Source organism: Spermophilus citellus (assembly GCF_964194105.1).
Source record: "Spermophilus citellus genome assembly, chromosome: 2".
In the NCBI taxonomy this organism is placed as follows: Eukaryota; Metazoa; Chordata; class Mammalia; order Rodentia; family Sciuridae; genus Spermophilus; species Spermophilus citellus.
Window position 1 is genome coordinate 135,521,079 of NC_138183.1, and position 12,889 is coordinate 135,533,967.

At 36.1% G+C, this 12,889-nt stretch overlaps 1 protein-coding gene across 1 annotated transcript; it reads left to right on the forward strand.

Moving 5' to 3' along the window:
- Positions 1-5,932: 5,932 nt before the first annotated feature.
- LOC308632961 (olfactory receptor 8C8-like) lies at positions 5,933-6,865 on the forward strand (the record flags this gene model as incomplete). Its single annotated transcript, XM_081265387.1, has 1 exon — positions 5,933-6,865. One exon carries the CDS (start codon positions 5,933-5,935, stop codon positions 6,863-6,865), a length of 933 nt encoding a protein of 310 aa, XP_081121513.1.
- Positions 6,866-12,889: the final 6,024 nt, after the last annotated feature.

The window sequence follows — 12,889 nt, forward strand, 5'->3', positions numbered from 1 at the left end:
ATGTTCCAGAAAAAAAGTTTGTGTTTTCCTAAGTAATTATTAAAATGTCTTTGGGATGATAGGTGGGAGGGAAAGTGAGAGTTAAGGGAAATTGCATGGAATTGGAAGGTGAGCCTCAGGGTTATACACAATTACATATAAGAGGAAAGGAGGAGTAGGAGAAAAATTATATAAGTGGAAAAAACGATTTATAGTAGAGGGGATGGAGAGAGAGTAGGGGAGGGGAGGGGAGGGGAGGGGTGAGGGGACAGTGGAGAATGGGATAGACAGCAGAATACATCAGTCACTAGAAAGGCAATTTGTAAATCAATGGAAATGTAACTGATGTGACACAGCAATCTGTATACGGGGTAAAAATGGGAGTTCATAACCCACTTGAATCAATCTGTGAAATATGGTATAATAAGAACTATGTAATGTTTTGAACAACCAACAATAAAATAATTAAAAAAAAATATTTCTGAAGCTAGGCATGGTCATACACACCTGTAACCCCAGCTACTCAGGAGGCTGAGGTAAGAAGATCACAAGTTTAGGGCAGTTTGGATAACTCAGCAATATGTTCTCTCAAAAATAACAAATAAAAAGGCTCATTACATGAGGCTCTGGGCTCAATCTCCCCAGTACTGGCAAAAAAAATTAAAAAGTCTGATATTTGTTACTCTGTAGACTCCGGACCTGCATTGAAACAAATACAATGTTGGACCTTGAGGGAAGAGTTATCCCTGAACTAACTCTCTGATAGTCAGCCTCACCCCCTCAGCAAAACAAGTCTAAGCCTTTCACTGTAGAATTTGGCTGATTTTAACTTCATTGGCTTCATTTTTTCACCATGGCAGTTTCCTGAGAACACTGCACCTCTCCCTGCCACAGCAGCTCTTACGTGCATCTTTGGAAGGGAGGGATGACTTGCATTTCTATCCTACAGTTCCACGCTTCCCCGAGTTCTAAGAGAATATCAAAGAAAGGCAGAGAAGAAAAAGTAACTTACTTGCCTTGTACCAGATGATTTATTCCCCACAAAACCCAATGCAGAAAACCCAGGGCTGAAAAACAGCAAGGAGACAGGCACTTTTAATCCCTTTTAATTCGGACTGAGGCAGGAGGATCCATCGAAAGTTAGACACCAGCCTCATCGACTTGGCGAGACCTATTTCAAAACAAAACAGGAACCGGATGGAGCTCAGTGGTAGAGCACCCCTGGGTTCAGCCCTAGTTAAAAAAGAGAGAGAGAGAGAGAAATAGCAGATTTGACCTCTTGCCCAACATGTACCACCATGCCAGGAAGCCTCAGACCTGGGCCTGGACCTATGCAGTTCTCAGAACCTGTGACCACAATCCTCTGCAAGACTGAGGGGTAAAGTGGGCAAAGGCTTCCCCTGTTCTGTCTACACTTAGGGTACAGGTGCAACACAATCATCTATACAAAATTGTTATCTCCAGGACAGGCTAGGAACAAAAGCAAGAGAAAGAGACAGGTTATCAGGAGCCAAATGAGAAACCTCCCTGGGTAAGATAAAATCCCCACTTGGAACAAAATATTTTAAGGAAAGATAATAATGATATACCGTAATGATTTAAAGCAGCATGTTCTCAATCTTGTTTTTTTAAAAAATAAATATGAAAAGGTAAGATGCATTAAAAAAAATGTCTTTGGCATAATTTCTAAGAAATAGGAAAAACAATTTGTCTCCAACTAGAGATATTTTAAATTTTGAGCAATTATATTAGCATAGTATATAATGAATATACTAGGTTTTTTTGCCATCTACAACATAATCCTTAAAAATTTACAAGTTTATGAAACATACCCTAGAAACTTACTGCATATTATGAAACCTATGTATTCACAAACCAGATCATAAAACAGAGCATTGTAATATATTTTATTCAGCAGTTTTGGTTGTGTCTAGTGGGTGGTTAGGTCTCAATAATGTAGACCCAAAATATCAGAGAAAGAAGCTCTTATGTAACTTATTTTGTCAACTTTTAATCATTGTTGAAAAAGGAAAAGCATATCTTGGAATGATAGGTAGTATTTGCAAAACAGATTTGATAGAGGACTTGTGTTCACAATATAAAATGAATATTTAAAATGCAACAATAAGGAGTTAATTAAATCACTTAAATAACTTTTGAAATAGGTTCAGTAAAAAATGGACCAAAGGTGAGAAGATGTATGACATAGAAGAGTGCTGGCTAGAACAAAAAATTCCTGGGTTTCATGCCCAACTCTGTCCAGAAGAGCAACAATTTCACTAAGTTGTAGAGTATCCTTGCCTTCAATCCCTAGTATGGAAAAAAAAAAACCATTTTTTTTCCAGAACATAAGGCCATACACTCCAAAATGGACTTAATTATCCTCTTAATGTATGAATATCACACATGTGAGGTGCAACTTTGCAAGGGTTCATATCAGTGGACAAATATCAGATCTTAAAACTTTCCATAATGTACAGAAAGTAAAACAAACAAACAAACAAACAACAACAGCAACAAAAACACCACTTTTTATAAAGAAAAGAGAAATTGTTGTTGATCTTAGATTTGATGGACATCTTGAAAAATTTGAAAGACAATGTGGGTGTCCAATTAAACACTAATTGGTGCCTTGTAGGGCTTGCAATCAGATAAAGACCCTAAATAATGGGGTCATGAAGGAAATGGAGAGCAGAAACAGGCCTCTTCCCTTATATCCACTCTTTAGGTGAAGATAAAAGCAGAGTGACTTGTGGATGTAGTAAAAGATACTCATAAAACATTGAAAGAACTCCATCTGCACAGTGGGCATGCAACCTATCCTATGAATTGTAGATTCAGTGCGCTTTGATTGTATCCTGTCCTGCTACTATAAAGGAGCATGTGAGTAATAAAATGTTCAAAATCTCTCTGTTGAGTCCTCCAAGTTCTTTCTTTGGGATTGGTGAATAGTACTCTGAAACACAGTTCTTAGGCTAAACAGACAGTGACTTCTAAATTATCTGTACATTCCCATGCAAAAGGACTAAATATTATGGTGCATAAAGACAATTTTGGACAAAGAATCCCAGTATAACTGCCATCCAGGTACTGTTTTTCAAGGATCTAAAGTATGATGTCTTATAACCAATGTGATCCAGGAAATAAAAGATCCAGCAAATGATGAATAAAAGTAATCCCAAACATGAGGTTGACATATTTTAAGAATTCATATTTTGTACTACAGTCAGAAGATAATCTATCAATTTGGGAGTGGGTAAAGAAACCCCTGAAAATCTTATTTAAGAAGGTAAAATTGAATACCCATGGCTGAATGTACTAAAGGGATATATACAAAAAAATGAAGAAGAAATTGGAAAACATTGAAAGGAATACATGGAATAGTATGAAAACTGACACAAAAGGGAATTATGGAAATGAAACAATCACAGGATATAATGGATTAGCTGTGGACATGTTTTTTTAAAGTAGCATTGAAAACAATAAGAATATTGATACAACTGAATTTATGATTACAATCATATTGTTAGTAATTATGAGTGGGGAATAGGAAGACCAGCAGTGTGTGTATGCAGTGGTGGTGTGTGGTTACAAATCCTCAAATTTTGAAAATAATTGAGAAAATGATGAGCTCATGAAGAGCAGCCTTGGGAAGCATAACAAAATCTAAATTTAGTTTTTGGCACATTGAGCTTGTGGTACATGATAGGTATTAAATAGAATTATCTGTGATGCAGACATAGCAGAAGGACAGGTTGTACAGTTAAGCTAGTGGTTTTCAAGCATGGAGGATTTTGGCACTGCAGGGTTGGAAAGCTATGGTTCACCACCTTTTCTCCATTGTAAGGATCATGGTCCACAGTCTTAAAATGAAACAGATTTACAAGAGAAAACTACAATAGGCTTATGTAATTGACATTTCATGTGACAAAGAAAACTTCAGAAATGAAGACCAAGAACCTAGGGAAACCTGTTCATTCTTATGGTTGGCTTTGGAGCAGAATGGGCTGATATGTAGTAATGTAGTTAGACAAAAAGTGCATGTAATATCTGAAAGATAATGAAATATTTGAATGGGAAACCCAATTCTTGGCACCTCTTTGTGGCCTTCTTCTATGTTCTAGGCCAGAAGCCTTTCTCAAATGAGGCTCTTATGATCTAGTCTCAGACAAGAAAGTTCTGAGAATTTCTTCATGGCCAGCTCTAATACACAAAGGCAGAGGGAGGTGAGAATACTATTTCTATGTTTCAGGACTGATTTTGGGGAGAGGAGCTCTAAGTTCAATAACCCACCTCAAGAAAGGGGAATTCTTGTTGTTTTTTTTAATGGCCTTCCCTTTGGTTAAAAATACTCAGCAAGCCAATGCACCACATTTTGGCACATCATTCTCTGAGTACCAGTACCTCCCAAGGGATATGTTTCTGACTGAAGAAATTATTGATGATCACAACTGGTGTGTGAGCTTGGGTAGGGTGGGCGGGGAGGATAGTATGTCAATCAAAAGGGCAGGGCCCAGGGATGCTGCACATTCCATATTACACAGGACAACCACATAACAAGACTCACCTCATCCAAATTTCAGTGGTGCCACATGGAGAATCCCTGAGCCACATGAAGAAACAAATGGAAGAACGGAAGGGATACTAACACTTATTACAGTGTTTTTGTGTGTTAGGCATAGTTCTAATGCTTTATGTGAATCATCTCATTAAATTTCCACAACAATGAGATAGCTCTTTTATGTTTCTCAACTGTATTATTTTTGCTATTATTGCTGGTTCTGGGATGTAACTAAGGGCTTTGTCTGTATTATGCAAAACTTCTGTCATAGAGACATCCATTTTAATGATTTCCATTTTATGGATATGCACAAGTATATGTACTATAAATATAAATAAAAAGAGGATGATTAAAAAGGTTACATTTAAGCTCAGACTGATTTGAACATATACTCCTATTCTTTTTATCTCTTTGCTACAACTTCTCTTTTAACATCATATGTTAAACACATGGTGTAATGTTTCTTAATGCAATCTCAGAGGTTTGCAGAAAGATACAAGTTCTGTATGGTTCTGTAGGGCTGAGGGGGAAATTGACAAATGAGACCACACCCTAATCTGCCTGAGGATTTGGAATTCCTAGTGGAAAGTAACAAATTGTGTAGAACTTTGATTCTCAAAAGACCCAACTTTAGGTCTACTAAACAGGTAGTAATTTCTGCCTCCAGGGGCTCATCCAATTTGGGATGAAGACATAAAACACGGCACAATTTTCTGTGCTTTTAATGATCTTTCCTGGAACCATAGGGATTCTCAAGTGAGTGAGGTGAAGTTTTGAGGCTGGTATGAGATGGTTATTTTCCTTTCTGCAAAGGAAGAGTAACTACAGCAGAAATGCTCAAATGGAATATTCCCCAGAGCAGCTCTTCTAGCATGTCAGAGAAAGATCTGAGGTGATTGTTATTTCCTCTTTCATCATCAGAAACTTGTCCTCTTAGGACACTTGGGAGGAAGCCCTTGAAGTTTAGCATCAGCGAGAACCTCCAGTGCATCAGGTAAGCCCTGAACCATCTTTGTCATGATAATTTTCCTTCAAAGTCAAAGCTCTAAAAATCATGGGTTGTGGAGAAAAACCACCTTTTTATTTCTCTTTTCAACCTTGATCCTTACAGAAGAATGAAGAGGGAAGAAATGATGTTCAGAGACACAGGCAAGTCAGCTAGCACTCATCCTTGATGAGACATACATGAAGGGTGGAGGAAGAAGACAAGAAATGGCAAATCCTCAAGTAGCAACATAGGAGGTCATACACATTGTAGGCCTTGCTGCATGTCTGTAGACAACCTTCAGCCTGGAACCCAACAGCTTCTGCTCGCCTTCTGGGGTCAAAGATTTGAGGTTCATTTCAACATTGCCTTCCACTCTGGCTTCTAAGGATCTCACTCCAGAAGCAATGGCTGTGAAAAATGACTCCTCCGTGGCAGAGTTTTTCCTTACAGGATTAACAAACCGACCTGAGCTACAGCTGCCCCTGTTCTTCCTGTTCTTGGTAAACTGTACAGTCACTGTGGTGGGAAACATGAGCTTAATTGTTCTAATTTTCCTGAATTTGCATCTTCACACTCCCATGTACTTTTTCCTCTTTAACTTGTCCTTCATTGATTTCTGTTATTCATTTGTCTGTACCCCTAAAATGCTCCTGTGCTTTGTTTCAGAGAGGAACATTATCTCCTTTGCAGGATGCATGACTCAGCTATTTTTCCTCTGCTTTTTTGTGAACTCCGAGTGCTATGTGCTGACAGCCATGGCCTATGATCGCTATGTGGCCATCTGTCAGCCTCTGCTGTACAGGGTGGTCATGTCCCCTAGTGTCTGTTCTCTGCTGATGTTGGGTTCTTACTTGATGGGGTTTGCTGGTGCCATGGTGCACACAGGGTGCATGATGAGGCTTAACTTTTGTGATTCCAACATCATTAAGAATTTCATGTGTGACATCTTCCCCCTCCTTCAACTGTCCTGCAGCAGCACCCACGTCAATGAGCTTGTGAGTTCTTTTGTTGTGGTGACAGTTGTTAGTGTATCTAGCCTCATTATATTAGTTTCTTATGCTTTGATTCTTTATAATATCCTTCATATGTCCTCAGCTAAGGGTTGGTCCAAAGCCATGAGCACCTGTGGTTCTCACATAGTAACTGTTGGCCTGTTCTATGGATTTGGGCTGCTCACTCATGTTAAAACATCATCTCCAGGATCTGTGACCCAGGAGAAATTCTTCTCTGTGTTTTGCAATTTGGGGGTTCCCATGCTTAATCCCCTCATTTATAGCCTCAGGAACAAGGATTTCAAACTTGCTCTGAAGAGAACTTTGAAGAGAATCACAAATTGAACACTCCAGCCTTGGTCCCTGTTCCCATTGCTGAGTCTTTTCCTGTAATTCCCACTCTTCTTAATCTTAACCACCTTCCTTCCATTCTTCCTCCTCATCTCCCTTACCTTTTATTCTACAGTTTGAGCTGCATTTTCAATGTAATTTTTGTTTTTTTCACTATGCAATGTGACTATGTGGACTTATTCTTGGAGTTGAGACTTGTTTTTAGTCCCAAGAAGACACCAGAATTTGTCTTTATTCCCTGTACCACATGGAGGCACTGGACTGAAGTCTTTTCTATCTGTATATAAGACTATATAGTATTTTTTTTATATCTTCTCTATCCAAAGAAGCTGGTGAGTTGAATGCTTTTAACAAGTTTATTTCTTTAATTTTTTACTGAGACAATACTGTAGATCTATTTTGTGTTTCAATATTTTATTGTCTAACAAATGCCTTAAAAACGAAGGATCATAAGTTGTAGATATGTAAAGTGAAAATTCCAAGGATTATTTAGGTTATTTAAAAAATGATTCTTCTTCTATATATTTAGGCTCACATCTATAATGGAAATGTGTACTTTTGGAAATGAAAATAGACTTAGGGTCTATTCTTGTTAGTATTTGAGGACAGATGATCCCAACCCTCTTTCCAGGTTTCTTAGACCTCACCAATATTGACAATGCATTGTTCAAATGAATTTAGTCAAACATGGACCTGAAATTTTCACCAGTTTGCCTCTAAACTCTATATTTTCATAATTGTTTTGAAATTTTTATAATGATATTTCTCTCTACAGATAATAGCATCATCAGTAATGTTACATAAGAAGGATTTCAATTTACTGTTTTAAAAACAAAGAAACAATGATACAAACCAAAAAACAAAAACTGGTTACTTAATTTAGTAGTAGAGGGATGTTTATGTATGATCCTGGATCTGGTCCCTTGCATCCCCCAACAAAAAAGGAAAAACAACAAATAAACCCCCTCATATATGGGTTTTTGTCTCTACCTTATTATATATGTCTCCTCATCTGATTCTAAGGATTATAAAATCTCTATGTGACTTGTTCAGAGCCAGAAAGCTAACTATACAGAGCTCTGTTTTTATCCCATTATGCATCCTGAGAAGAAATGAAAAGAAAGACAGAATTTTGAAAAAAACAGACAAAACTTCTAGAAAGTTATTCAGAATGAGCCTAGAATTGTGTATTACATAAGAACAAAACCCTGAGCCAACATGCCAGCAGCCCAGAGTTAATACGCAAGGCTTGATGCCCTTGTAGAAAAATCTATATTTGTTGTGGAAGTCTCATTTTAAAGAGGTCACATTTCATTAGCATTACATGTACCTCTTTATTAGTTTATAATAATCGTACATAACATTGGGGTTTATTTTGACCTAATTATAAATGCATGGAGTATTTTTGCTTCAATTAAGTACCCAGTACTTACACTTACCCTCTTCTTATTCCCTTTACTTTATTGATCTTTCAATTTATTTATATTAAAAAATTAGTATCCATAATGGTGAGAGTCACTGTAGTATATTCATATATGTATGTAGTAAAGTTAGGTCAGATTTTTTTCATGGTTTTTCACTTATCCTATCCCTCCACCTTCCCTTTAATCCCCTTCTTCTACTCCCCTGATCTTTCTTTCATTTTGATGGAATCCCCCACCCCATTTATTTTCTTTCTCTCTTTTCCACTGCAATTTTAGACTAGTTTCTATATATCAGAGAAAACATTTGTAATTGGAGACTATAAAGCTAAGTGTAATAAGTCAGACTCAGAAATTCAAGGATTCAATTTTTCCTCTCATTTGTAGAAGTAGTAAATGTACTCTTCAAATCTATTAGATATTACAGCATTGTTTGAAGACAAATGGATTATTAATATAAAAATAATAGAGAACTGTGCTCTACAAAATGTTCTTATTGTGTATGTTGCATAGAAATGTTGCAAAGATGTTGTCTGATGTTCATTATTACCCTGAATTGGTTCAGGGCAGGTGCCCTTCAGTGGAAAAATCCAATTCACAGGACACCAGTCTAGCATCACTGAAATTTTCATATTTATATAAAGATATTGATGTTTGAAAACTTCCAAAACATTGATTTATATGAATAGTCTTGGAAGAAAATTATGTCAGTTATGAATTAAATTCACTCTCATTAAAATTATTGCTACTAAAACAGAATGTTAATAACTTCTATCTATACATGTATTTTTTATTATAATACATTTAAAATTTACTGTAGCATAGGCTGAATGCTTACTGTCAACTTCCACTTTTCTGTTTGTGCTCACTATAGGTATGTTTAGACAGAGTTCTTAAAACTGTTTTGAAAATTTCTCTGAAACACATATTTGAATAAAGATATAGAAGACAGAGAATGAGATGTAAAACATCCATGTCTATGAATCTTAGGTACTCAATAAAAATGTAAAATATGAGTCATAGGCATAAAACAAAACTTGTGGTCTTAGTTAATATTGCATTTTTGTCACGAGCACATTCTGGTAGAAAATGAAGCTTCCAATAGTGTGGCTGAGTTTTATAAATTCTACTGGCTGAATTGCTGGCATTCATTGCAAATCTAATTGATTTAACTTGTAAATCAAATCCACATTTAATTATATTTCTTGAAAATATTTAAATATTTTAATAAATGAATTTTAATTAATTTATTTTAAATTAATTAAATTAATTATTTATTTAAAATTGAGTGCAGAATGTTTAAAAGTCATATAGGTAAATTAGAAGCAAAAATAATTTTAAAGCCTTTAAATATATTTGAAAATCATGAGTATTTGGAAGTGAATGTGTAATTTGTTAAAAGTATGGATTATATCTTTCTTATCTTCTTTGTGTTTGATAGTTCCCAATCGACACTATTTAAATTTTTAAAAACTGTCCGTAGCCCATATTAACATATATTAAAGACCTTTAAATATTTTTTAACATAAAAGCTTTATTCTATCATAGTGATTTAACCAAATAGGTAAAAAATAATTTAAAAGAGCAACATCTTGAGATTTAACTTTCAGTGAATAAATGAAACAAGAAATCTCAGAAACTTCATATGTCAGTCTACATAGAATAGAACCTATTTCCCACCTAGTTTATTCAATCACTCAAAGTCATTGAAATGTCATCAGGTCATTTATATGATATATTACCAACATTTTTAGGTACTTCTCAAACAGTTCTTTCCTGTCTTTCATGAGTAAAGATCAGAACAGGGCGTTCTAAGCACTGCAAGGCAGACAGAATGGTGAGTGGGCACAGGTGAAGGTACTATGCCCAGGCCAGTTGAGTTGGACCTCATAAGCTGGGGTTTCTGTCTGGTTGTTCTAGGAGACTGTAGTACAAAATGGGAGTCTTGGAGGTCAAGATTAAGAGCATTTGAAGTGTTTGTTCACCATGACTTAGGCAGGAGCAAGAGCAATGGGATAAACTGGATTCTGTGCTTCACTGTAATAACCCAACTGAAGAGGTGCCCACCACCTGGACGGGAGCTATGGTAGTGACAGGGAAAGAGACAGAGTCCATTTTGGGCAAGAAGCCTTTGGGTTGCTGGTGGAGGATACTGGCAATCACTTCTCTAGGTAAAACCCCTAACTCTCTCCCCAGTATACATGCTTCTGCCCATTTCTAGCTGAGTCTTGCAGAGTGTGAGATAATTGTAGTGTGATTACTTTAAAATGCAGAAGACTACTGCAAATTCAAGGTTCTATTTTGTTTGCTTGAAACACTTGAAGTAAAAAATGAAACTGATTCCAAGTATTTGTCCCAAAGCTAAATGTGTCAATAAGAGAGAAGAGTTCTTACATTATTTAACTATAATTAAAGTTCAAAGTTTCAAATTGTGGTAACAAGTATTTAAAACTGGATCACTATTTTAGATTATACAAGATCAACAGAACCTCTCTTTTTGTGCCTGTTGACCTTATAGAATAGAGAGCAGGATGATGCTTAGCATAAGAGGAAAAGGGGAGATGTTGGGTAAAGGGAACAAAGTCTCAATTTGGAGGAATAAATTTCAGTCTATTGCACACACAGTATGTTGATTATAGTCAATAACCAAGTATTCTATACTTAAAATTGCTAAAATAATAGATTTTAAATGTTCTTACCACAAATAACAATGAAGATGTGAAATGATAGATATGTTAATTTGTGACTCAGTCACCTCACAATGTATAACTGTGTCATAACATCCTATTGAACCACATATACAATTTTATTTGCTCATGAAAATAAAAATTTATGTCATTTATTCTTTCACAATTTCTCACTGATTGTCCAGTGCCCACCAGTCCAGGTGCCTACCCAAAGACGAATGGATAATGAAAATGTGGTATATACACAATGCAATTTCACTCAGACATAAAGAAGAATGTAATTACTGCATTTTCTCATAAATGGATGGAACTATAAAACATCATAAGTGAAATAAGGTAGATTCAGAAAGTTAAGAACCAAATGTTTTCTCTCTTCTGTGGATGTTAGACAAAATAAAGAATAAAAGGGTCGGGGGAGCAGAATCACATTAAAATAAAAGCGAGATCAGTGGAGTAAAGGAAGAGGATTGAGGGAAGGGAGGAAAGATGAAAATTAAAGGAATGGTAGAATTAAACTGAACAAATGATGCTATTTATATGTTTTAATATACTACAGTGAATTTTACTTTTATGTTTATCTACAAAGCATGCATTTCAAAAGCTCTGCAAAGAAATAGAAGGTAGACCAGTAGAGTAGAGCAAAGGGAATAGGGCTTGGGAGGGGGAGGAGGATAGAGAAAGAGGAAGTACTGGGAAGTAGAGCAAATTATATTTCATGCACGTATGATTATGTCAAAATGAGCATTAATTTATGTATAATTATAATGAATTAATAAAGCCATAGGAATTAAGCATTGACTCATAAGTACAAAACAAAAGAACAAGTAAAAAGCCTGGAGAAATACAACCACCTACAAATGTTAGAATTTTGAAAGAAATTAAGTGAGCATTACTTTCTTTGTCATTATTATGATTTTTAACACTAACACAGAACTAAGGAAACCAACAACTTCTCATTTACACTGTACCCTCTCTCATAAGCTCAGATTTGTGGCATCATGAATATTAGAAGTGAATAATTGAAAAACTTAAAAAGGGATGTTTGGGGATGTATTAGATCTTCAGATCTCTTCTACCTCTCCATGCAGCAGATGCCAATCTTTGCTTATGCTTAGTAAAGAACTAGAAGCTTATTTATTAAAGAAAGTGAAGCAGGGTTTCTAAATCATACCACTATGTGTGCATGTGTGGTAGAGTTCACTATGTTGACAACAAGGCAAAAAGTAGAGGTTTTGCCTCATGAAAACTGACACCATTAGTCTTCTTCCTCCACTCAGGTCAATGTTGAAAGCCGAAATACCTTGCTTCAGGAAGACTCAAAGATTCTTTTCTGGGGAGTCAAAGCAGTCCACCTTAAAAGACCACTTGGTATTTCCATTAAGTATTTCTATTGGAATGGGACAATGTACAGTGAGATGCACAGTTTTAAGTGCCAAGGCTCCACTTTGAGTTACTCATCAGCTTGTAGAACCCCTTTCCCAAATGATAGGGCAGGGGCAAGGATGCTGGACACTCTCAGGGAACCTATAGTAATACACATACAATGTAAACATACAGAAACATTTTTTTTAAATTTTTTTTAAGAGAGAGTGAGAGAGGGGAGAGAGAGAGAGAGAGAGAGAGAGAGAGAGAGAGAGAGAGAGAGAGAGAGAGAGAGAGAGAATTTAATATTTATTTTTTAGTTCTCGGCGGACACAACATCTTTGTTGGTATGTGGTGCTGAGGATCGAACCCGGGCCACACGCATGCGAGGCGAGCGCGCTACCGCTTGAGCCACATCCCCAGCCCCAGAAACATTTTAAATAAAAGACATTTTGAAGAAAATAAATCTTCTAAAACAAAAATATGAGAAGACAATCTATGTTTTGAACATTTGTAATGAAAGCAAAAAATAAAAAAATTGTGCAAGT